Source organism: Gavia stellata, chromosome 11, assembly GCF_030936135.1.
Source record: "Gavia stellata isolate bGavSte3 chromosome 11, bGavSte3.hap2, whole genome shotgun sequence".
Lineage (NCBI taxonomy): Eukaryota > Metazoa > Chordata > Aves > Gaviiformes > Gaviidae > Gavia > Gavia stellata.
In genome coordinates, this window is record NC_082604.1 from 10420149 (window position 1) to 10447441 (window position 27293).

General features: G+C 39.3%; 1 protein-coding gene across 1 annotated transcript in view; it reads right to left on the bottom strand.

Annotated features, from left to right (window-relative positions):
• Positions 1–216: 216 nt before the first annotated feature.
• Positions 217–27293, bottom strand: part of WDFY1 (WD repeat and FYVE domain containing 1) — a 28042-nt gene continuing 965 nt past the window's right edge. Inside the window, exons 2-12 of the mRNA XM_059822744.1 lie at positions 20059–20126; positions 18276–18349; positions 16999–17053; positions 15515–15665; positions 12699–12811; positions 10023–10149; positions 8304–8409; positions 5809–5910; positions 4939–5069; positions 3776–3884; positions 217–3093 (exon numbers count right to left, since the gene is read on the bottom strand). Of these exons, the coding sequence (XP_059678727.1) occupies positions 3034–3093; positions 3776–3884; positions 4939–5069; positions 5809–5910; positions 8304–8409; positions 10023–10149; positions 12699–12811; positions 15515–15665; positions 16999–17053; positions 18276–18349; positions 20059–20126 (1096 nt within the window). The 3' untranslated portion in view covers positions 217–3033. The remainder of the gene's footprint in view (positions 3094–3775; positions 3885–4938; positions 5070–5808; positions 5911–8303; positions 8410–10022; positions 10150–12698; positions 12812–15514; positions 15666–16998; positions 17054–18275; positions 18350–20058; positions 20127–27293) is intronic.

The window sequence follows — 27293 nt, forward strand, 5'->3', positions numbered from 1 at the left end:
CCATGCAGCAGTTGCTTGTCTCTCAGCTCACTGGTTCATCATGGGCCTTTAAGCCCACGGCTGCAGCTCATTCAGCTCTAATACAACACATCTGCCAAGCTCTCCCTCCAACCTAGAATTTGGACATGGGCCATGTAAAGGAGGAGCCAGAGCATACAATGTGGGTTGTGCATTCACAGAATGGAAAAAAAAGATGGATCATCCAAATAGACTAAGTGAATATCAAGAAATATTTTATTGTACATGTAACCAAAGTTTAAAAAACAGACAACAAGGAGCAAGGGACAGATTTATCTAGCATCTCTTAACTATGCAGGGTACAGAAATACATCTAGTAAAGAATTAGCACATTAGTACCCTTTGCTCCCCTTCCCTGCCCCAGTGGAGGAGGTTATAAAAGCGAGATTAGTAATGCTTCAAATCAAGCCTTCTCAGTAATTGCACACTTGAGCTGACATAGTTGAAGTACGTTCAGTTTCATGAGAGAGTATGTGCCTTCAAAATAGTTGTTCATAAACAAAAACACCATCTCTTTAGTGGTTTGTAAGCATTACTCATTCAACACCAAGAGTATACTTAAATGACTAATGATTTAGCAGCCATAATTGTCTTGTTATATCTGAACTGGCACTATCTTTAAGTATATCAATTATAGAAAATAGATTCCTTAGGTTTAACAATATGTAGTAGAGAATATATTATCTAGTGGCAAAACCATAATGTAAAGAAGCAGAGGAAGTATTCACAGGGAAGGGGGTGAGCTGCATGCTGAACAGGGGGCACATTGACTAATCAGAACTAAAAATGCTGAATCTCAGGAGCACTAGCTGCAAAGGAGTTACACCTCAGTATCATTGGTGTTTCAGAACGCCTGGTTTGAAAAATATGCTATTTATCCCACATCTACATCAATCTCCCAGCTTGACTCATGACCCTACCTACCACAGTAGGATCTTAAACAGTTCTAGCAATGTAACTCATGTTCTGCCTTACACACTGCGAGGAAGAAGGCTTCTATTCTCTTCTAGAGCCAGATAGGAAGAAGTCTGAAAGTGAATGCAGAGCATTATCAGGGCTTATTCACCCCTTCAACCACTCAGTTTCCTTCCTAATTTACAAGGGTGAAGGCCTTCAGAGCAGAAAGCTGCAACTTTTTCCCAGTACAAGCTGATTTTCTCTCAATAGCTTAGAAATAAGCCTTCACAAAAAAACGTAAGCTATACAGCACGTAGCAAGGGATGAATCAAATCAATGTGACAAGTGCTAAATCCCAAACTGAAGGCAAGACAAGTTTTGGGATTCCCACAAAAGACGGAAGCCTAGCAAGTTAAAAGACTCTTCACAAAACTTCCAGAGAAGGCCCACGGAAAGGTAGACAAAGCCAGATCCAAAATAACAGTGACTAACATATTCTGGATTCTAATGCCCTTTGGAGACTATCAGCTTTTTGGCTTAAAATGCAAGTGAATCATGACACAGTAATGATACCATTATCTTCCTCTATTTCAGCCTACAACATGGTCCAATGCAGATTATTAGTGTCAAGTTACACACCTAGGACTTGAACTCACTAACACTCACAGCACCACTTGATTGTTGCTGCAAATAAAGACAGTCTAACCCTTAAGTCCTCTGCCAGAAAGAGCCTATTACCTTTGATAGTTGTGCAAGACCACCTATCCTGAGCCAGCTGACCTACCCACATTTTTTGTCCTCACACATACGCATCTGTTTTCATAAGAATCTAAACAGCTCCAAGCTTAAACTCTGTGATATACTACCTTAGCTTTCAAAGTTTCAAAATAAGTTCTTCTTACAGTGTTCAAATGTAGGAAATTCACACAACTGACAGACCAATTTATTGGCAATATCTCACTAGTTACTTCCTGTATGTGCCAACTGCACAGTCATAAAAGCCTCCCAGCTCTTCTTCATACTTATCAGCTTTGAAACAGGAAAAGATCAATATAGATATCTCAGGATTAACAGACCTAGGTGCAGGGAAAAAAGCAACTGTTCTGTACCTCAGTAATTATTGCTTCGTATTTATCTGTTTTAAGCAACACCAAGGCAGTATTTGAATTTATGCTGCACTTTAATGGTAAGGAACCTGTCTTTGCTAAAGAAACATCAGCCTTTCCACAGGAAAAAGTCTCTAAAATTTAGCTGGCCATTTTTTCTTAGCCATTACATTTAACAAGACAGATTTGCTTAGCTTCTTATTCTAATAGCATTACAGAGTTGTAAAAGTATACGGCTCATACCTACAGCCTGTCTTTAGAGTAGCTGGGCTACACGTTTTCATAAGAACTACAGAAGTTTATTAGCTATGCTAAAACACTGCTTAAAGAGCCTAGAATTGTTTGAAGACTCACCAGCTACCTGAACAGAACAGTTGTCCCACAAAAGTGATTTTACTAATAACTGAACTTGAAGACAAACACTACAAGAAAGCCAATAAAGGAAATCTTGCGTGATCAAAGGTTCTCTTACTATCTTACCTGAAAGAAGCTACCTGCCGCTTTGGAGTATCTCCTCCTTCCATAGGAATAACCAACATACCTTTTGGAGGCAGTTTAGACAGTGACTGCTCAAAAGTGTTTCTACAGAACTGCTTTTTGGAAGAGAGAATAAGTTATTTTTACTATTTGCACAAACTGAATTTACTACACTCATTTTACTCTGATAATGTTTTAGCTACAAGGTATCTGTACAAGATATATCAGCAGAGATAGCACATTGTTAACACTACATATGTAAACCGAGAAACAACAGGTCCTTTCATCAGGTGTCATATTGCAGGTAAGCCATTTTATGTTAGTCCAAGAGGCTGCGAAACTGCACTTCCGCACCAAGGAGATTCCTGGTGAGCCCAACAGAAAAGCCGTGCTCTACAAAGGTGACTGCCCATCCTGGAACAGCAGCAGGAGAAGAATCAAGCAACCAGTGTTTGCAGTAATATTCTTAAGAAGGATTCCATTCATTCGGTGCATATTGCTGTACATAAGGTGCATAAACCTGTCAGGTACGAGATCAGCGTGAAGAGAAGCCAGTTGCAAGGCTGCAACCAACTACTGGCGTCATGTCCCAGATCTGGAAGAAAATATTGTGGAGAATTACATAGCTTTATTGTAAGACCTAAGAGGTGTTTCTGTAAGAGGCATAGAAGCAAACATAAAGACCTCCCTGGACACAAGGTAACAAATTCTGTTTAAACTATACTTGAAGAAAATGTCATAAAGAGTTATACCAGCCTTACAAACCAAAAGCCAAACTTAGGGCTCAAGAGAGTCTTCTAGCAGTTCTCTGTACGTCTGTTTTAAAGAGTGCTCCGCAGTTTGTTACAAACATGCTTACAGAAAAACAGGGACAGACTGGAACAGTCTCAGTTCTGACATGCATGGCGGATGTATAGCTTAAGCACAGCAAGATTCTACATCAGTCTGATTTCCATGTCACAGCTTTTAGTGGCAATGCTCCAAGAAGCCAGGGAGCTCAGAGTAAAGGAAGCCTGCACGTTTCATCATGTCTGCGTCTTTAAGGCCACTGGCAGATTCTTCTACTGCTGATGCCTGCTTTGTTTGTCCAGAGGACACCAACAGTAACCAGTTCTGACAGCTAGACTCCATACAGTGTAGTTACAGGTCATTTCCTCATTCAGCTGCCTGCAACAGTTAGCTTTGTAGCAACAGATGTCAGAAAGAAAAAAGTCTATACAAACATTAGTTCTCTATTAAATATCTGTAATAAATACAGTTAAGAGGTACATGAATACCTTCACAATCCGGTCACTCCCACAAGTCACCATCAGCCCTCTGGAGATGTCCATGGACATGTGTGAAATGTTATGTTTTCCTTCATGAAATGTTGCCAAGGAAGTACGGCTGCACGAGAACAATTCAAATGAAAGCCAGCCATCAGATGAAGCTTGATGGCATCAATTATAGCAGTGCAAAATAAACTTACAAGAAAAAGAAATTGCTCAAGTACTAAGAAATCAGTCCTGAGAACTGCAGTGCCATATTAAAGGGGACAGAATTAAATTAGCAAGTCATGCTAAGGCATTGCTTATGTAGTTATACAGGTGTGACATTTCCTGGCCTTCTGCAGCCTGACTGTTAATAGTAGTAGAGCAGAAGTGGGACACTGCATTAGTAAATAATTCTACTCCTGGTTATAAAGTCAAGTTCAGCTACATTTTTTTTCCTCTTGTCTACAGTGAGTCAATTAGGACACAGCACCTCCCTTTTTCAAAAAAAACCCCAAACAAACAAACAAAAACCCCACGAACCAAGAAAAACCAAACCAAACAAACCCCAAACACCCCAAAAATTGGCATCTAGTTCCTTTGGTCCTTTAGCACTCCAGGTGGCCAGGGAAGTGACAAGACAGTGAACGGTGAAGTGCTGTTCGTATAAAGAAAAAAAGGGGGTTCCTTCATTGGTAAGAAGAGTTTAACGAGACAGAAAATAATGTTTAATTCAATTTGCTTGCACGGTGAAAATAATATTGGGCTCTGAAAAATATTCCCGTAGAAACAGTTTTCAGTAAGTGTACATGAAATAATGCATATACATCCTGGCAGCTATGATGCACTGTCAGGTACCCATTTAGCAATTTGAAGTGCAATCAATAGCCTTTACCTAAACAGAAATCTTAAGACAAATACGTTTCAACTCTAGACCTGGGCTCATGGAAAAGAAGAAATAAAGTGGATAAGAAAAGTTGTAATACCACCTCTGATCCAAATCAGCTTACAGAGACAGTTGAAGGATCTCTGCCATTGTAGTGCTTTGAGTGCCCAAGGCAAAGGTGACCTATTAGCAGAGAGGCAGCTTGGCACATGCTTTGTGTAGCATTGTGTGTGGATGTGGAGCAACCACAAGTGTTTCTGCACCTCAGCAGTGTAACTTTAATTTATTACTCTTTAATACTCACTCTTCATCCTTGATTGACTCAAAACAGGAATCACAGACACGGACCTGGAACTCAAATCCCATGATGGGGTAACTTGACCGTTTGGTACTGCACTTGCCGCACACTGCTTGCCCACATTTTCTGCAATGATGCTTCATAGAGGAAGAATAAAACAAACAAACAAAAAAAATCACTATATTGTGCCACTTGACCACCTTACCAAGTGTTCACTGAACAAGAGCAACAAAGCTTCTGTTTTGTAACCTGTTAGGAAGCAACCTGTTAGGAAGTCTTCTGTTACTTCTACCAAAGTCTTGGCCATTAATGGCTTTACCTCCATATTGTCCCTGTCCACCCTTCTGGGAGCAGGGAAAAAAGAGGGTTCAACAAGCAACCAAGGAAATAACAGTCTAAGAAAGCCAGAAATACATGAGTGTCTTGGTGCCTGTCCAGTTCCTCCAAAAAGAAAGCTATCTGGAAAGCTTTCACATTCTAGCTCAGCAAGAGCAGGGCCATCACTGCTTCACCGAACTGAGTGCCCTGCAACGTGTTAGGCTGCAATTTGCTCAGTTATGGGGCATTGTGTGCCACTTTACACAACAGTTGAGGAGTAGCTGCCCACAGCTCCAGTGCATAGAAGTATTAGGTGAAATCCAACAGAGCACTCCCAGCACAGCCTGCTTTGCCCCATGATGGAAGCTTCATGCAACACTTTCCATAGAATTTGGAAATTTCTTAGCACTGCCAAGAAGCTGTGACCTCTCAATAAACCCTCACTTCAAAGCAGCAAAAATACCAACAGCTTAAAATATCTAACAGCTTTAGTGGTTTTCTGTTTGCATTTTGCTTAAGTGCTGAAGTACAGCTAAGCACTCAAACTAGCGATCTCACCTGTCTCAACCCCAATGTCTTTGTGTCCCACATTTGCTTTATATTCCAGAAGAAAGGTTGTTCACACTTCTGACAGGAATCACTCTCTAGCCATTGAGGAGCCTACAAAAGAGCAAGAGATGCAAACAATCAGAATTATTTTTCCTCATACAACAGCCGAAGAAGTTTGTTTTAAGAACCCAAAGTAAAGCTTTACTTGGAAAGATGCCCTGTCTCAGCTCCGGACATTACAACAATAGATTGCCTAGGGTATATTACATAGGAAGTTTAGTACAAAAAACCCCAAACCCAAGACTACAGTTGTTTGTTACCCTACACACCTCCTATACTTTTTAAGCCCACAGCAGTATGTTATGTTACTGCCTTAATAAGAAAACTAATTCAAACATCTAAGTTATTAAACTTGCTGCACACATTCAAAGACTGATGCTCTGGTTGTCCAGATGATTCTTAAGGGCTAGTGTAATCCAAGCTGCAGAAGCTATGAGGCAGTCATTCCCTCTAAGAGGGGGAGTCCAGAAGTAAATTCTGGAAGTAAACATCTTTTCTGCTTCCCTAGGATTGCAGTTTGAAATAATTAAGAACTCATCTGCATTTTCCATCCTGCCCACATCTTCATTAAGCATCCCTTCTCCCACCCACATATTTTTCCTGCCATAAATGGACTAGGCCAAATGAAAATAGAGCTTTCACACATTTCAACACTCTCAGATACTTGAACTGACCATCCTTGTAAGGGACAGAAAGAGAGGCACAATATTTTTTAGAACATAGACTTGAATTAGAACTAGTACAAAGACTTGAATTACAAGTATTAGTTGTATAGAATATACATTCTATACAACTTTATACATCTGATGGGGGAGACTCCCTGAAAGCCGAGAGGAGGAAAGCTGGAACAACAAAGAAGCTTTTCTCCTCAATTCACTTACATCCATCGTTGATAGTAATAAAACAATAGTTTTGTCAGCTGCACCACCATCTCATAATGAGTATTTATTAATACCAGATGTCCAGTTCCTGTATCTTCAGCCTTGATTGCATCCCCTTCCTTCCCATGCTAGTGGAAAATATTGTAAAGGGCAGTAACAAGTCCAGCGTGGGGGGTGGAGAGTAGAAGAAATGAGTCGCCTCCCCACTAAGTGAGATGTTCTACATTGCTTCTTTCAGTTACTTACTATAGCAGTTTTCATGTAATAGCATTTTTGAGAAGACAATCCACTTTCTGGCTCCCTCTAACAGAAAAACAGGTTATCTTCCTACTCTTTTCATCTTAATTTCAGGCATTAAATAGGAAGTAAAAATCTGCCAACACTACCAACACTATTACCAACATACAGTTGGAACTGCCCAAGATCAATACTACAGCTGTCGGTGGGGTTACCATTCCTTCTAATCAAAAAAGTCTGTCTTCTAGTCTTATTTGCATTAGTGCATATTTGAAGATACCCTATAACATGACTCGCTAGCTAATGCTTCAGAGGCAGTATGTTCATCATTCCTCAAACACTCAGTTTCTTTGCTTTTGGATTGGGCTTGATTATGTTTTACCAATGAGTTCTGAGACACTACAGCTGTTTTAAGTTAACCATATTATTTTAATTGTATTAAAACTGTCTATTATTTAGAAGATCCCTTAATTATTGCGTGCAGATCCAGAAGAGAAATGGCCACATTTTGTTTTCCCCATTGTAGTATAAATCAATTCCTTGCAACTACAAAGTTTCATAATACCACAGAAGTTTTGAAGAGAGATCATCATGTTGAAAATGTTAGGAGCATCACACAAAGCATTCAGTGTGTTTAAGGTGACAGCTCAACACACGTCAGAAAACAGTTCTTAATCATAACACTTGCATTTAAGGAAAAGCAATAGGGCAAGGAAGGCTCAGCCTTAAATACTGCTTTATGGGGGCAACCAAAACTCCTATAATTATGGTTTAACTAAAGATGATCGTAATATACATCTTTTCAGCTCCTATGATGGATATGAACTGATGCAGAAAGAATGTGCATGTCAGGCTCAGTTGCTGTGTACTGAGCTCTTAAAAAAATAAAAATGTTATCTGGGAACTGAATCTCTACATTCTGAACTGCATCTCAAAAACAGCATCTCATTCTTTACCTGCTTCGACATGAGTTCAGAACTTATTTCAAGACTGTTGAAGCACAGTCCATTGGTTTCTTTACTGCAAAAGCTTGCCTGCTTTAGAGTGTTCCAGTAGCAAGAGCTGTAGCCATTCCAGTGAACATATTGTCTCCTTGAGATAAGACTCTAAGCAGTCCCAAACCTGTCCTGCACTTCTGTCCTGGGAATCCATCTACTACAATGCAGTATGTACAGCCACTAAAACACAGCAGGTTTTAATAACATCATTCAGCCTTAAAATTTCAGGCAATGTGAGGAAAACAGCCTGAAGAACTGACTAACCAAAGCCACATCAGCCTCTGAAAAGGAAAAAAAAAAAAACGTTTGACCTAGGACATGATCTTACCTCTTCTCGGCTGATATCCATGTTCCAAACAGCAATTCCGCCATCAGCTGAACAAGATACCAGCTGCCGTGTCAGCTGGATGTAACAGATAGCCTGCACCTTGTCACTGCAAACAAAGTAGACACTATTTGCCCATAGGTATTTAAACAAAGCTTAGTTTCACAGCAAACCCCGATTTATCCTTGTAAAGCTACCTAGGAAGCAAAACTGATTTCCAAACTCTTTGCTAAGTCTACTAAGTAGAACTGTGAAGATGAGTGAACAGATGCTGTCACCTAAGTACTACCCTAGCATCAGGATGTTGCCTAGAATAGTGTTCTTATAGGCTTGACCAGAATACCAGAGGTACAGTTCCATGTTAACATTTGCTGGCAGTAAACACTGACAGTGAGCTGAGTGTCAACTGGCTCAGAGTATGTGTGCAAATACTCTTCTGTGTTGGCAAGGAGAGTCAGTTATTAAAACAGACAACTGGAAAAATGAAGAGAAATACTTGTTTCAAGATACAGCTAGAAAGCAGACTGAGCTTCCACTTTTGCTAACAAATCACAGTAAGTCTGTAGCTGCAAAGCAAAGCATGCGTTCACCAGTAAGACAGTTTAATCCTAAATAAAGTCATGGCAAAATAAAAGTCTACCCTAAGAAACTAAACAAAAGGATCTCAACAGTATTAGACTGCTTTGCAACATCTAAGTTGAATTAAAAAAGCCATTCTGCTTCTCAGAAGAACTTACTTTCCCATTCAGTATGAAGTTTGCTGCTAAGTGTGATGTTTGAAGAGAAACTAACAGTGTTATAAGTCTTCACCAGGACACATGATGCAGCAGTAACAGCAGTATAAAGTCCTCCAGTCACTGACTTCAGTTACTTTTTTGTAACCAGTATTCTATTATTAGTTCTTTAGCCATAAAACTAAATCCTCAAGATTTAACAAGAGTTCTAGGGCTAAGGCTATCAGTCTTGATCAAAGGTGGATGGAGGCATCTATGGAATTAGACAAGAGGAGAATGCACTATACAAATACATCTTTAAACATAAACAAGACCTCTATTACCACTGCATTTCTAAAGTAGAATATATGTTCAGTAGTGAACTGCCTGTCAGACTGGATTAAAGCCCTAGATTTAAAAATGGCAGCTAGTGTTGCGTCTCTGTAAAAATAAAGACTTGTTTCAATACAGACAACTAACTTCCTAATCCACAGAACAGCAGAGATATGACATGCTTTTCTGAAGTCGAGAGACCACCCCTGTAATTTAGCCAATCAGTTTATCACCTCACTGATAGAAAGAGACAGAGAACAGGAACATATTGAAGCTTATTCTACATGGGTACACAAACATGCTTATACATTAAGTTTCTAGCCCCACCCTCACGGGCAACTCAGTGAAGTATTTACAACAGAGAAGCATGCAACTTTTACATAAAGTCCAAGCAAGATGATTTAGGATTTTTACCCATCTCTTTCTATAACCTACTTTTATGTTATGTTCTCATTACCCCTGGTTTAGAAGTATCAAACATGAGCAAAAAAAGATTTATCAGTAATGCTTTCCTAGTACTGATTATTCTTCTTCCCCCTCAAAGTCCTCAGAGTTCTGCAAAAAGTTATTATCTCCATTATTCACAAAGATTCAAGTATTTGTCATGCTGTTTAGTCTTCCTGGGACTCTGTGTCCATTTCAGAACATGTAGGAAAAATAAGACACCATTACATACTGATGTCCCTGGAGCAGCAGTGTTCGCCCCTTCCTTCCACCAATATCCCACATGATAATGCTGTGATCAGAGGCACCTGAGAAGAGCAGTCGTTGAACAGGATCCCACCACAGGGAAGAAATACTTCCTAGAAAAGAACATTCTGCAGTTAGATTTAAGGGAGCCACTCCCCAACACAATGATGCTCTTCTAGGTCATTAAAGTGAAACCTGAGGTACTCTCTTACTACAGTAACAGATATTGAAAGCCTTAAGGCAAAGGACAGCATGCAACAGCAAGATACAGTCCTGCTAGAGAGGCAAAGAGCATTTGACAACAGAACAAAACATCCCTAAGAACAAAGTTAGATGCAAAGCCTAAGCTAGAAAGTTTGAGTTACTAGCTTTCTGCCTCTTGTATTTAGGTAGTTGGTTATAAGAGTCAGCAGACTGCTATGCGATCGTTGACAGATGAAAAGTAATAAAAATTGCCAAGCAGAGACTAGTATCTACAATACAGTAAGATGCTTGGTCAGTGGTTGCAGGACAGCATGCAGTGTTCACAGGTAAACCAACTCCCTTACATAACCATTTACAACCTTAAAATAGTTAGAATAAGTGACAGTTTCACTGCTGTTAGCAAATCTGGCCACTAAGTACTAAATTACAAAACTGGATTTCAGAAGGCCCAACCTCATTAGTCAGACATAGAAAGAAATGAGTCATCTGACAGTAGCAGTCTTATACTAAACCCATATGCATGGGTAGACAGGAGACTAAAGAAGTAATTTTGTCACTCATGCCGCCTATAGTTTTGAAGTCGCAGGAACATTTTATTCCCTTAAAAACATCCTTCCATTGCTCAGTTGTTAGTCTGAAAGCAAGATGAATGGTAATTACAGCCCAAATCAGTCCTTTCCAGCTCCCTGGAGCAAGAGATTTTTCTCGCCTCCTTTAGGGCTACACTGTTTTCAGACTGACCCCTTTGGGAATAGCTGTCTCAGAGAACAGTGAGCATCTGCACCATAAAAGGCAGTTTGAGTATTATCTCAGCATTGCACAGAGTAGGCTGTTAAATATGGAGAATTCCAGAAGCTGACTGTTGAAGGATAAGCTCTAAAACCATTTAGACTGCAAAGCAAACACTGCTTGCTTATGAAGTCACAGTAAGGCAAGAGCTAGAAAGGAAACAAGATGATGTCAGACTTTTGAAGTCTGGCAAACACAGCTGCACTCAGAGAAGAACTAGATGCCATTTAAGTTTAAAGTTACCAGGCTTTGAGAATATTACACAAATACTCTGGAGGAAAAATGATTACACATGATCTGTTTTGCTTCAAAAAAAAAAAAAAAAGGAAAAAAGATGAAGTAGCTACTATTAGACCAATTGAAAAAAAAACCTGTTTCTGCCCCTCAAATTTAAATCATCTTTTATACTAGATCAATTCTCATTTTGAAGATCACAGTACCCTTAGGGAACTTTTATATAAGCCAAAGTTGTCTGCTATGTGGACAGCACTGCTGAAGCTGGTGCTTGGAAGCCCACCACAACTCAATAGATAGAATACGCACTATATGTAGTGCCCCGTCGAGACATACTGCTTTCAGACTAACAATAACATCTATCAAGGAGTTGCATTTGAACACACGCTAGTGCAGAAGCATGCAGAAGTAGAGGAGTCTCTAGGACCAGGAGAATTATTTTGCTCTTAATTGAAACAATCCAAAATTCTGCTTGAAAGCAGAAGAGGCATTTATAATTTGAAAAATCTCAACTTGCCTCTTGCATTCAAAACCAGCTTTATCATTTCACAGTCATCCATAAATCAGGAGTCCACCCAGCTTTAACAAAGTCTACTCTATACTTACAGATATTAAACAAGGCAGCCTTTTCCAGTGGGTCAGAGACTCATGACGCAGTAATTCACCCCTACCCAAATGCAAACCAGTCAGCTGATTTGAAAGTTGCCAGTACCACATGGGAAGAGGCTTTAACTCTTGTTTATTTCTCTCAGCATATTATTAAATTACACATTCTTCTGTGATTTGCATTCTTGCCTTACTCATTACAGTAGACAGTGGCTCCACATCATGTTACAGACTATTTGGTTCTTCATTTGATATAAGGACTTCAGCTATACTACACAGGATGAGACATTTGTCTTTGACTAGACAGTTTTGATTCAAAAAGGCTCTCTAGATTTCTTGCATATAGCTTAGTTTCAGCTAAACATAGGAAACAGAACTAGAGTCTCATAAAGACTAATCAGAACCGCCAAGTCTGCATTTGGAATAATTAAGTGGCTTTTTAGAATCTAGATTGGGGGTTGCTAAAGCTGCTTTAGGTATTATTGTAGTACTACAAGCTCTCCAGGAAAAAAAAGTGACACATTCTCGTCCTTTCTTTTAAACATTAAGGAGACTGAAGTTTTTAAAGGTGGCCATCTAGTGGATAACTTGTTCTTAATTGAATGCGTATGTTTACCTTTATTTTTCATCCATCATAAAAATACCCGTCAGTATTTATAAGGCTAAGATTTCCCCTCAGCAAGAATGTGTCTATTCTTTGAGAAACAGTCATATGTACAGCCTTGAACATCTACCTTACAAGGTAGATACCCAACCGACCGTCTCATCCCAATTTAAAAGAGGTACTATAATCTGGGTCAAATGGAATTAAGAGGAGGAGTTACTTTACCTTCATGCCCTTTGAGTGTGGTGATAACTGAGCATGTATTCTGCTCAAGCTTCAGGAGAGTGATCTGTCCAGAATAATCACCGACAAAAGCATGCCGAGTTTCATGATCGTATCTGAACGCCAGTCAAGAACAAGCCTCATTTGTTCTTAAGAGTATTTTATAGGACTGAAACAGATAGCACAGCTGCCAGCTACAAAGTCTAAACAAATTGGAAAAGAACATTTTAATGTGCCAGATAAATATTTACATAACTACTTCTAAAGGGGTTGGAGACTGTAATAGTTAAACCTTTTTCATTCCTCTCTTCTCCTCACACTTCCCTACATGTGCAAGTAAGACAGTATGGAAAATAAGTGAGAAAAAGTTTTAGAAAGCCACTGGAGAAGCCATGAGATAAGCCATCCCCTAATTTAAGGCAAGCCAAGTAGATTTAGACCATTTCTAGCAGATATTTACAGAACACACTCATGATCTTTCACAAGAGATGCCAGAACACCTCAGGCTACTTGTTGCAGTGCAGAGCTACTGTTAGGAGCACTTCACTTGGACATTGGGTGGTATTCAGTCTTACCTAGTATCTGCTCCTATAAACTCTTAGTTTTCTAGCATGTTATACTAGTTGATGCCCCCAGGATAGGAAAACTAAGATACAAGGATGTTGACCCTCCACAGCTAGTTTACCTTACAGTGGAAGTATACTTCCAATGTTCTAATTACTGAGAAGGTGAGACCATCTAATTTCTTGTTCTGTTCGCTGCAGTTTCAGGTTTACTGATGCAGGTCCTTGAGCACGGTATTGAAGACTGAACTGTATTTTAGAAAGGGTTCTGTCATTTAACACTGACATTAAAGCCACACCACATCCTAACATGGGATCTATTAACAAGGTGCCATGTTTGGCAAAAGCATTTTCTGATACTCAGTTTTTGTCACTGTGTAACTACTTTCTCCAGAAACTAAAGCATAGCAAGCTGGATGGAACTAGATCATTTGCCACCTTTAGAAGACTTCTGCTATTCAGAATATAAGCAAGAGCTATGAAAAACCATACAGCTGATGCCACGTAATCCAAGAGTTGTGTATAAACTCACCTGTCCTTCTGGAGCCACACAAAAACACAAGCAGCAGCTAGCAAAGTAGCCTATTCTACGCAAAGAAAAGACTAACTTTAGAAGGTCAGTGTACCAAAAAGCCCAGCACCATAAGTGAAAAAGCAGAGGTTTTGCCATCTGATGACATTCTGAAATCTCTTAAGCCTTCAGAATGTTGAGATAAACAATTCACTTTCAACAAATCCACTAAGTCCCTGAACATGTGATCCTTTCTTCATCTTGGAAGTTCAGGCTAGCATTACCCCCACTAATCCAGTAAAGAAAGGCACTCTGCTGTGTTTTTCAGAAGCTTACACATAGGATCATTAACAAATAACTCTTAAGGAACCTCCTGATAGGGAGATCAAGCACCTAGTACACACACCAGAAAGCTAGTTCTTCCAAACACATGTCCAAAGCCAGGATCAATTGCAACGCATTTTCAAATGCCATGGTCTTCAGTGGAAATTTATTTTTATCTTGATAGAAAAGGTCATATTCTTTTCTCCAATCTCATAATAAACTGTTCTATTATTTGCAATAGCATTAGCTATAGAACCCATTGAATTCAAATAGTGAAGCTCAGAGGCACCAGACTGTTCTGTGAGCTAGTCTTCAGACACACACCAGTATTAACCCAGTTCTGTGCTGCATTCAGCTGAGGTGAGCTGTACATGAAATGTTTTGTGGGACACAACCCCCCTGAACTCGGACACAAGGACAGCTAAAAAGAGCAGCTGTACAACAATACAAACCTGTCAGCTCTTCAGTCAGTAAGGCAGGGTCTGCACAGATGGGAGACCTCAGAAGGCTGGACACGCTGCTGGCAGCTCAGCAGTTAGCTTTCCTCCTAGTTTCTTAGCACTACACAGGTATATAGCAATTCTAGAGAGGTCTTTATTTTTTCAAGAGTTGTAGTTGATGTCTTTCAACTTTTGTATCATGCCACTTCTACAACATTACTGCCATTAATCATCATACACCAACCAGTACCTCCAATTACTGTCCAGCCACATCTAAACTGCCACCATTAACAAGTGCTAAAAAATAGTTTTAGAATCTGAAGTATTTAACTCATGCTCAAAAGTTTTCATATATGAACTACATCTTAAGCCGCTGGGTTTGTAAGTCTTTTACACAGGATAAAGAACACCCTGAAGTACTTACGGCTGAATAGACAACCAGAGTTCTTAAGCTACAAATGCTGAAGTTAGAAGCAATTTGCAGGAATGCAAACTGCACACAGACAAATTACTACTAGTAATGAATAAAGTTTCAACATACCCTGTAGCTTAAAGATAGAAAAGATTAACATGAGCAAAGACAAAAATATTAAAGCAGTCCAAAGGTTTTTCGTGACTTTTTATGCTCCAGAAGGACTCAAGTGCACACTGGCATCTGGTGAACAAAGTGCCTTGCCTAGAAAGTATACAGGCCAGACTATAGATACAATTACTAGTCACTTCCACCAGATGCTACCGACAAACATCTCAAAATTAGGAGCTAGTACACAGTGTGATTTCTGTAGCTCAAGGTCACAACATCCCCTTCTACTAACAACAGCTAACAGAAATAAAGGTATGAAGCATCTGATCAGAATAAGGGTTTGCAGACTTGCAATAGATTTCACTCTAGCTTTTTACATGAAAAGGAGGGAACAAATTGAGCTGAAGGAACAAAGTACTCTTCCAGTTCCAGGGTAGCAATCATTTTTCAAAGGATACTGTAGACATGAAGCCCAAGAGGTGAAGTAATGTCTCCCCAGCATACTCCCACTCCTGGTGCACATCCAGCTGATACATTTGTCATGACCAGTGCTGATAACCCACTCTGATGTCAGGCAGAAAGTAATAGCAGATACTCGATTCTGATGAGCTGTGGGAAGAAAAAGATTTTGGCTAGTTTTTCCCAAAAATCAAAGTGATGTGTTCTTATGTTCTAATTCAGACAGACATAGTTTGCAGATGGTATCTAAGCAATGCCCCATCGTATTATACTTGCCTCTAGGCTGAATTAAAAGGTTAGCATTGTTCTGTTTGGTATTTGCCTTCTGAATAGCTTAAGTGAACCAAGCATGTCAGTCAGCTAATTTAAGCCTTTCTACCACAGAGGGAGAAGCCAAGTTCAGCCCAGATACCCAAGATGCTCTGGTTAATGAGCAGGCAAACCCTCAGCTTCCTCTAGTTAGGCCAGGACTTCTGGGGAGTAATGTAACACATCTAAAAACCTTAATTGCTTTAAGTGCCTCTTTTCCTGACCCCAGGGGAGCTATGCTCAGATTCATGCTTTTAAGCACCTAAAAGCGTATCTAGTCCACAGCACTCAAACTCCTACCTGTGACAGCAACCAAATCCCACTCAGCTTTGTTTAGAATGCTGCCACTAAGCAAGAAGTTGCATGAGCATTAGAAAGAAGCCCCCCAAGATGCAAGTACTTCCCTTGACTGAGTTGTCAAGTCATCTTCCTTAGGATAAAGGGGGGTTTTGTTGCTTTAAGAACAAGGTCTTTTTCTCCTAAGCAAGAGCATTGCTTCTATCAGTGTCAGGGAGTCTTAAAACAAACTGCACTTTGTTTTGCTACATAACCTGCAGTCTTTAAAAGTCTCCTTCAGGCCTTTCACATTAATATTCCAATTTTAACCAGCAATCGAGTTTTGTATTTCTGTTAAGGATCTGCCGACAAATGCTGAAAATAGCATCTGCCTAAATATTAGAACAATTCCTATTCCCCATGTACCGGAAAAATAAGACCTTTTTCATCCCTATTGCTCTCTTAAGATGAGGGAGAAGGCAAGGACTCTTATCTTCAGCTAGAAGTAACCAAGCCCAGATTACAGAAAGTAAGGATGGAAATTGCAAATACCAAAATGCACCTTTTAAAAGCTCTTACCCTAACATTCATACAGTATAACTACTCCACTTGAAGAACAAAATCTGAACACACTAGTTCTGGCTCATTACACTTGCAGGCTAATGAGGTACTGAACTTAATGATAATGACTGCAACTCAGACTCAGCTGACTGAGGATTACTCAGTAACAGAACATTTATCTTATAGCAGTTATCCCCAACTAAGTGACAACTAGAAGGTTACTCAGATTTAAAGCATATTTGGGCTTGACTAATCTGTGACAGTGTCCAGTTTCCTAAGCATTTTAGATGCCTCCCCTTCACACAAATGTTAGCGGCGACACTGGTTAACAGTTTACCTGGATACGTCTTCACAAAGTTCATCTTATTAAAGTCCTCTGAAATATGAAACTCCTAAAAGCAAAGCGGAATGGTTAGAAAAGATACTGCAGTGACATAAGCAATACTGATACCTAAAAAAGAGCAGTAACCTCACAGACCAAAATTTGCATAGCAGCAATACATCTCACTAAAAACTAGCAGTTTCTCAGGCTGTAGCATAGCACACTGACACACGAACTTAAATTAAGGTTATTAGTGAGCTACATTTTCAACAGGGAGCATCCTTTCAGAACCGAGTGTGCTGAAGGGAGATTATAAGAAGAGACAAGATCTCATTTGTCCCCAGCAGGAACAAACAAAACTGTATCTTGTAGTATTTAGGATTTAAGTATCTAAGACTTCATAATGGACAGATTTAAGTGAGAGTATTCTCTATTTGATCCATTAGGCTTACTGAAATTTTAGAAGTCTCAGCTTACAATTTCAAGTAGTTATCGCTAGAGTCACTATTCTATGTAGTTCTGTGTAGGCTATTCACAGTAGTTATCAGCAGAATTACTATTTATGACACTCATGCAGCACCCTGGCTCCTTATAGGACAGTTATTATTTTGACCTTATTTTCATAGAGAAAGGAAACCATTAAAGCATCTGAGAGTCACAAGATTCCCCTCCTTTACCAAGAAAAGAGGTGAAGAATACAGACCCACTTTCTGTTCTGCCATATGTATCCGCTCTCCAGCAGAGGGAGAGCAATTACAGCAAGAGTATAGAAAGACAGAAGGAAGGCTTCCCAGAAAGAAAAGAAACCAACCCCGCCTCTTGTAATTTTAAAGCTAGTGTTGAAATTTCCACATCGTAAAAAGATCTGCAGCAAGAAAATCCAGAGACACATGCATGGTGAGATAGAGCCAGATCCATAATTCTGGCCAGGTGCAAGGTAGCTGCAATTCACAACCCCTGTTAATGCACTGCCATGACACTCTGCCCAGCTTAATGTACTCCTCAAAATAATTCCTTGACAAAGTGCAATTGTTTGGGTCCACTGCTACACTAATGGCTCAATGGCTTCTTGAGGCTAGCTAGGTCACATCTATCCAGAAGAACCCTCGTTTATTTGGAGTCCTCCCATGTACATCTCAGGTGAACTGCCAAGAAGTTCAGCCATTTAGTAGTAGCTGCATTCCAAAAAGAAGGGAAAGAAATCAAATTATCAGCCGCCAGCAACACCTGGTGCTCACAGGCAATCTAAGCAATTCTAATTTACATTCTGAAGAAAAGTCACAGCAACTTACCATGATAGCGCCATTATCCTGGCCTACAAATATTCGTCTGCTGTCATGATGATAAGCCATGGCTGAACATGGCGCTGTCAAAAAAAAGCAAGCACATTACAGTTACTGAAACAGAGGTATTAGGATACACATGACTTTCATTAAAACCAATTCTTTCACCCAGGACAAAAGCTGTTTAAGATTAAGTAGCTTGATAGAAATTAGTCTGCATAGATAATGTCCCTTGGTAAGACAGTTAAATTCCCATATGTGAAGCTGAGGAAAGGTACACTACTACAGTAACTCAGATATACCACTGGGAACCATATGCAAACATGATTTCCTGCCACAAGGTGCAACTCAGTAAGAGGAATTTTACACACTTTGAAAGCCTAGCCAGCAGCAACAGCATGTGCAGCTGGTTACACTTAAGAACTTGAGCTCACTAAAATTATCTCAAATGGAGCCTTGAGTTGTATACAAGAACAATATTCTGTTCTTTACATTTGAGGACTATATATTAGAGGGAGTGACGTGCTAGACAGAAATATGTAATTGCATGTCAACTTCATATGGAATCATGTCTCAATATCTGCAACTTTAAGGACACTCATGTTTTTGAGATTACATATAATATCTTTTAGCAGAAAACCTCTAAAGACCTACCTCTTTTTTTGAAATTAAGATCTAAAATAGACGTGAAAAGCAATGACAACAAAATTACAATAAAGTGTCATAATGAAAATTTTGCAAAAAAATTTCACTGAAGAATGTCTTCATTGAACTTGCAAATTACAAGCATGAGAAGGATACAGTGTTCTAAACTAATACCTACTCCTTGAAGACCCTCAGAAAATGTGGCCTTGAAGGTGTTTTTAGAAACTGAAAGCCAGACAGGACAGTCTGGAATATTACAGTGGTCATACTGCATAAGGACAAGTCCATCCCTTGGAACTACCTACAGACATGCTTTATTTTGTATAAACCTTTTTAGAGCACAATCTAAATAGTCTATTCAGAAAATTGATAAATGGAGCAACAGCTGTAATTTAGACCAACTATTAGGAAAAAAAAAATTACAGTTGGCATTTCTAATCTAGATCCTAGGCTACTCAGCCTGCAGCTGAAAAGACACAGAACATCAAGGAGTCCAATTCTTTGGTTTTCATTTAATATTTGTACACAAATTACTGCAGAAAACGTGTCATTCCAAAGACTATCCTTTGTTTATATGACATTTTCTTTTGTCATTGTATTCCCTCTTTTTATGTGTGTCCAGGTAGCAACTCTACATTAAAGAAGTTACATCAAAGCACCCAGGCTGAGTGATGTTTCAAAATCAAAAGAGCACACTGACACTCAAGATCTACTCAACACTGTAGCAGTTACTCAGTATTGCTTTCTTAATCATCTAAATGCTGAAAAAGAAAGAAAAAAAAGATGCACATCTTGGAAAGCATAGAATATTCTTATGTCTGAACTTTCAGCTAGTGGTTTAAAAAGCTTATTTATTTTGGCAGATGAGTTATTTGCCAGCATTTGAGACACCTACAGCTGCAGATCCACACAGTGATTTACCTGGTGAAGGATCTGGTTCTGACAGAACGCTGCCTTAGGTCTCACCCACTACGCAGAGAGTTTCAAATTAAAGTCTGAGCTAGAGTTGCTGCAAAGTTCCCAAATTCAAGATCATTGAGTGAATCCAGCGCTTGAGGAAATGGGAAGGATGTATTCCACACATAGCACAGGTACAAAACCCACGCCATGCTTGGCCATCTCTTACCATCTCCAGTATTGCACTTACATGACATGGTGTGATAGATGCTGGGCCAATATTGTCCACTGTCTCTCTTCAGCCATACTCGTATTGTTCTGTGTCATGGGAAGAGCAGGGAGAAGACAGTAAGTTCATCGTCCCTTGCATCTGAACCAGTTCATTGCTTATATATCAGCTCCAATCCTCTTAGCTTTTCTGCTACTCAAACGTAATAGAGGAACAACATAATAGAAATAATAGTACTCCAGTAGTACTCTAACATAACAAGAATAACAGCACTAAAAATAGACAGCCCTGGATTCTGAAGAGTTTTCTTCAAAACTATTTATACATTGCGTTTCAGTAAGTACAAAATGGAAATACTATTTCAGCTCACCTCAGAAATTGCTACATTTTGCATCCCTTTAATTCCTTCTCCTTGGCTCTGGCTGATACAAGTCAAAATCAAGTTGCAGGAACTTTCCAGCTTTGGTAGAGCAAACCACAGCTTGTTTTAGAGCAGATTAAGTGTTCGATATGTTTAAAAAAAAGAATTGCAAATCATTCCATTATGGAAGTCTGAACTTTTGAATTTTTACAGCTTCTCTGTGCAACTCATTCTTCAGCAGGCCAGATACTGAATATTAGTAACAGAAGCACCTCATCCTCCAGACCAGCACATTACTGACATCTCCATCCCCAAATATTGATGTATGGATCCATAGAGGACATCATATCTAGTTCAGTATTATTTCCTCTAAGCCATGTCTCTACTTCAACATGTATGAACACAGAGGACAAACAATGTTAGTAGCACTGTTACTTTGCACTGCTCCTCTGGCCTAAATATGAACAGGATTGATTAGCCAAATGGGAACTGACAGAAGTTGACAAGATGACTTGGATAGCATGCTAAGGCTCTTTATAAAATTGTTTTCAGTTTGTAACCTTCCAGAATCGGGCCTTGGAAGGAAAGGAAAAACGGTCCTGAGAACATTTAGCATTGTACCACTCTCATGACTATCAAATCCTAGGAGGAGAGATATAAGAGAATCAGCAAGGAAGTGGAAATTTACTGTCAATTAAAAACATTCCTACAATAGGCACATTTGAAGGGAATTTACATCAAGAAGTTAAGAGCAGACACGTAGACAGTGTTAAGGTTATTTTAAGTCTACTTGAAATTTCCTCTCCAAACCATTGTTTGCCTTCTTGTTACTGTTTAAATCCAACTTCCTCATTCCTAAATGGAAACCGAAATGATCTGTAAATATGTGTACCTGGGAACACTGTCAAGAGAGTTCATTGAGATGAGTTGTTCTATTTACTTCTGGCTAAAAAAAGGCCTGGTATTTAGAATTTTTTAGAAAAAAAAATAGGGGACAGATTTGCTAAACATCGTATAGGATTGCCAGTAAGAGTTTAACAAAAAGAGCACAGGAGCGGACTGGTATTTTGCATCAGGACTAGAACTTTTCAGATCGATGATATAAAGGTAGCATTCTAATTTTGTAATGCATTTAAGGGCTTTTCTTTAAAAGACCACTCAAAAATAAAGCAGACAACGCCCACCCTTAATGTTCTACTGTCCTTTTCTAAAACATGAAACCAATACAGCTGAGTACACACTGCCTCAAAACAATGATTTTCAGCTTTTGAATCAAGTGACTTTTCCACCAGTTCAGTAGCAAATGCGCATTACTTCAGACCACTAAATACTTTGCATTAAGACTGTCTCTTAAATCACTTCCTCTTTACAATAATCCACACCATGCCTTATGGTCAGAAAGTTAACAGTTCAGAAGAGCAGTTGCTATTTCTTGGTAACATGAGAAAATGAAAAAAACAATGCTTCCACGTCATTCTTATGATGCAAATGCCAGTACTAGCATAGGTTAGCACCTATGCATTTTTAACAGCTTTTTAATCTGCTCCATCATACTCAAACTGTTCTGAACATCTCAGATGGTACCTTCCACCCTGACTAATTCAACTGTTTCACTTCTAGCCAAAATCACTTGATTATTTTTGATATAAAAAGACTAGGAGTTATCATAGTGATTGAGATCACGCATTGCTGATTTTCCCAAAGTAGACTTTGTTTCCTCTCAGTATTCTGGTCGATTATACTAAACTAGGAATTAATATAAAGGAAGCAAGGATTTGCTTTTTCTAAGCAAATTATTTCCTGAAAGTATAATTTGTGTACTGATCATCAACAATACAGTCCCTCACTAAAGTTGAGAGCCTAAGCAAATAGCTGCCAAAGTTAGCAAAATTAACTTCTGAAAGCTTCTTATTTTGGTTTAAGTAAGACTTAGACTTCGCTAGCCTCACGCTTGCAAAGATAAGCTGTCAGACAGCTTTATATCTAATTATACAAAGCTCTGACTGAACAAAATTTAAAGAGATTGTTTCACAGCAATCAGCAAATAACCTGTGCCAAAATCACACTTCTCCTCGATTCTCTCTCCTATAGACCTGTCATTGTGGTGCATCTCCTTTTGTCAGGACAAATTAATTTGTGAAATACCAGTTCTAGCTTAAAGGACTAGAGAAGTCCTCAAGTAATGCCGCTTCCACAGCCTCCTTCTACCATGATATTGTTTTATTATGAGAACCACCATATCAACCCTAGAGTCTTTAGTACTCTTCTCAAAACTTGGTCTTTATTTACTGAAGAGGCCTGCACCCAGTACCTGAGAAGAGCTGGCTACCACTCACCTTTCCTTAAGCATTCCCTGTTAAGGGCCTAGAAAGACAGTGGTTTGTTTGACAGCAGTCTCAGTAAGGATGTAAAAATTATGAAATCCATTAAGGAGCACCCAGAGATAGATACATACTTTTAAAATTACAGTAGACTCAGATATCTGAGAGTGGCAGAAGGAAGAAAAACAAGATTAAAAAAGACATCCAAACTTCCCTAACATCGAGTATTGAACAAGAAGTTGCTTTCAGCTGGAAAGCATGCGCATTTATAGAAGAATAATTCAAAGGGCATTTTTTTCGGTTGGGTTTTTTTGTTTTTTACATAATATAAAGAAACACACACAAAAGCCACCTTTAAGCAATACTGAGTGTGGCCTTACCAATTTCTAATGATTTTGATTGTTCTCAATTGCTGTTTCTTTTACAGAGTGAGTAAGCACCCAACAGTGCTGGAAAAAAAATTTGGAGTTTGAGAGCAGAGAAAATCCTTCAGCATTCCAACAGTATTTGTGCTCATAGCATATAAGCTGCCCTCTGAAAGGCAAATGCAGGTATGTAAGGGAGAAAGAAGTGATGAAAGATTAGCAGACAAATCCAAACTTGTTACAATACAAGCACTGCTGCAAGTATTACACAGCTACACTAGCCCTGTTCCAAGAACTGCATCTTCCTAACACCTTCAAACTACTAACAACTGCTTTCCTATCTGAAATCAATCACTAACAATTGTTTTCCTAGCAAGAACAGAAGACTGCGTGTTTCTGGTAGTCAAAATAAACCAGAAGTATTTAGACTGCTATTGACTGTGTTCCCAAAACAGCATTAGGAATCTGGTTTAATCACAGTGCATTGCAAGCTCAAGGACACAGCTTGTAGTTGATGCTTTTTATCTCATTTCTGCTCACTAAAACACTAGTTTTGACCAATATTTAAGTTCCATAACTGAAAAACCCCCTGACACTGCAACTTATGCAGCAGTTCCAATGCAATAACAGCTGCTGATGGTCACAGATGTGCTAGTGACTCTAGAGATCCTGTTAGCCTGTGGTATATATACCTTCACCTTGCATTTAGGGTCTTGTACACTAGCTTATCATCCCTCAGCATCCCCAACTACAGCTGGGAAACACTCATCTTGCCTTAGTTATTTGTCTGCTGAGAACGAGAATAACAACACTAAGTCCAGAGATTTGGCTGTGTCACAGACCTATGTAGCCCACACTGGCCTATCTCAGCCCCGAGAAAAAAACAAGCCAGCCTTGAGCAGATGGATCTAGCTCACAGCTGGTACCTGAGCTGGCTGACCAGGCTGAGGGACACACTGCAACAATTCCAAACTTGTCTTGGAGCTAGGGTCAGGCAAGATGCCTGCAGGGACATAGAGTTAATCATCCTTTCCAGGTAAGTTCTGAAAAAACTTCACAGATGGCAAGTATCCTGCTGAAACATCGGATTGGGAAAATTAACTGTTTAACTCCTGCACATATTCTTGCTTCCTTTTTGGCTTCAAAACTTAAAAAAAGAGCTAGATTTTTATTGGTATTCACAGATCTACTATGGCATCTTTTGTGCCCTCCAAAAAAAAAAAAATAGACCCATTACTTCTCATTCTAGGAAATATCATTTAAAATAGAAAGAACTACAACTCCTCTAACTGAGAGGATAATCTACAACGTTCCTAAAGAATGTTTGTGCACCAATGTTTTCCTCACTACTTAACTTGTAAACACATTCCTCCTACTGGTTATTATGAAATACCTGACAACCTTAGCTGTATTAAGATGTAATAAAAAATACTTTGGCCCTACTCTTTTGGTGTACACAGCAGCTCTTTTGCTTCTTGAACTCTGTACTTTGCTTGCTGCTAGCAGCATAATCAGTTATGCAGTATTAACACCTACGTGCCATTTTTAGTGAACAAACAGGAGAGCAGTAAGTTTGATAACATGTTAAACTGTAGGTGAAGGATACGTCAGTGAGTAGGCTTTGATGTACTGTAGGAGGTATCCCAGATTAGAGGTAATACAGTGCAACAGTTTCTGAAAGTTTAAAGATCTAAGTAAACTCCCATAGTAAGGCAGGCTACATGATTTTAGCCTCAAGTTCAAAGCTTCTCTTAGAAATTTACACACACCAAAGGTGGGTGACAGCCTCTGCTCTCCTTGCACAGGTCTGTATCTAACATCAAAACTTGCCCAGATTAAGATGCTGCTGCACCCTTGGCTCTTATCAACACAGTCTAAACATGCAGACTGCTAACCTTCAGCATTAGACCTTTAAGTTTAAAGGCTGCCATTGTCTGCTACAGGCAACCCTCTGCAAGCCTGTACCATGAAGTTCTGTTCGGATTTAACTCAGATATGAGCTCTTAAAAATTACTATTTTCTCTTCCCTCCTTCAGGAAGCGCATCAAAACAAACTGAACACAAACATGTTAAGATTCAGCCCACAACAGCAGCCAAAAAGCCAACTTCATCCTGCACTGTACTAAGATACCAGAACAACCGCACATAAGAGTGGAATAAAAAGGAAGCTGCTCAGTCCCATCCAAAACCTGTTATCCAACATGTACTACAGAAAGTCATTTCCACAAGAAGGGAAGAGACCAACCAAGTCCATCTTTCAATCAAAGCCAGAAAACATACCTAACACATCCAAGTGTCACTGCTTGCTGCAAGCTAGGTATAATTACTGCCATGGTTCAACAAGGAGCAGTATGTACTACTGCTTCAAAAGAGTCAAAATTTAAATCCTGATGCTTTTACATAGGCATTACTACAGTGAAGGAAGCTGTTTACCTCTTTACCAGGCAGGAAATTGCATTTTAAACTCTAAGAAGCTCTACTAAGTTGCAAAATCAAGCTTTGAAAAGGCAGGTGCTCTTCTGTGGAGTCACAAAAATCTGCTTCCTTCTGTTACCCACCTTTCGTGCACACATTGCACAGCATGATGTCCTGCAGTCTAAAAGCGTGAAAATATTTAATACATTGATATCTAATTGTACAGTTTGAGAAGCACATGTGCCTTTTATCCTCTGACCCTGCTAACACTGTGCTGAATGCTTCCAGCACCCAAAACTCCAGCATTCTGGAAGCTTGGGAAAGAAGACCAAGATATCTGCCACATACTACAAGTTGATGGTATAACCATAACACTAATATTAACGTACTTAAGAGCACTTCTTTGATGGCTTATTACAACAGGCACCCAATCTGATGGCTAAAAAAAATACTTCTGAGGAATAGGAGCCTGACTCCAAGTGCTTCAAAAAAATAGTTTCAAATAGCCGTTAAACAACATAAGGAAATCTTTGCCTTCAGTTACCCCTTACTTCCAGCATTTGTACTTCAGGCTTTTAGAATCCAGTGATGAGTTTTTACCCCAGTCCCAATAATTAATAGCTCATCTAAGAATTAAGTGTACTACTCTTCAGGGGAAGAAAAGGGGTAGGTGGAATCCAATTAACCACTTCAAAGAACTACTTATTAAGTCTTTCTCTTCCAAATTCAACTACTTCTACTAACAGTTTTCTAAAGAGTTCAACTAGCACTTGAAAACAATTCTTAGCATGCCAATGAAAAATACATGCTTACCACCTCTCCACAGGAAGTGAAGACAGGCTAACACTTTCTGATTTCTCAGAAGCACTGACAATCAGAACCAATAAGTGCGGCTATAGCTTCACATTTTTTAGTATCAGATTTATGTTGCCAGGTCACTAGGAAGTATGATAAATTTGACAGTGTTTCTACCTGATCTGCAGAAGAGCACTATGATATATCCTATACAAATGTTGTTGCTTTGATGTCAGCTAATGAAAAACTAACAATATCTGGTAAATTTCACTTAAACCAGGACAAGTTTACATCCTTTGCACTTGATCTGTTCCCTTCCCCCCCCAAATCCTGAATGCCTTGGCTAACAGTAAGCTTATAAAATCAGCATGTGCTATAGCTAGCTGGTCTGTTTGCTCTTTTTGACTTAAAACTAAATGCCAGAAAACCTAATTTACCAGTTCAGGTAACACCATAGCTCTGCTGATTTTCAGCACTCATACCCTACTGTTTCTCACAAGGTCAGGCTTTTCAAAAGAGAATTCATGCAAAAATTAATGCAAATTCAGTTCTTCTAGAAGTTTTATATTATAATGGTAAAATTATCCCTCCACCAAGCCACATCTCAAAGAACGCACTTTCATACTTTAACATGCTCCTTTCAAATACTGCCGCAGTTTCTGGACAGGAGCTCTTAAGCAGCATCTCCTACCCCTCATCACATTTAAAAGTCACTTTCCACATAGTACAGGGGAAATTCCAGCTCTCACCACTACGCCACAGACCCCTCACCTCCCTCCTAGCCAACAACCCTCTGTGCTACTTGCTTCCTCATTTCCACTTCTGTTTCATCTGAGCAACTGCTTAATGACATTACCAGCTTTCATGACAGATGTTTCACATGCTATGTGAGCCAGTGCCGAGGATCAGGATTAGACTCTGAAGACATGTTCCCTTCCAACCAGAAACCACTGTCCTCAGCAGCTCATCACCACCTCTCCCCTCAGATCTGCCAACTCA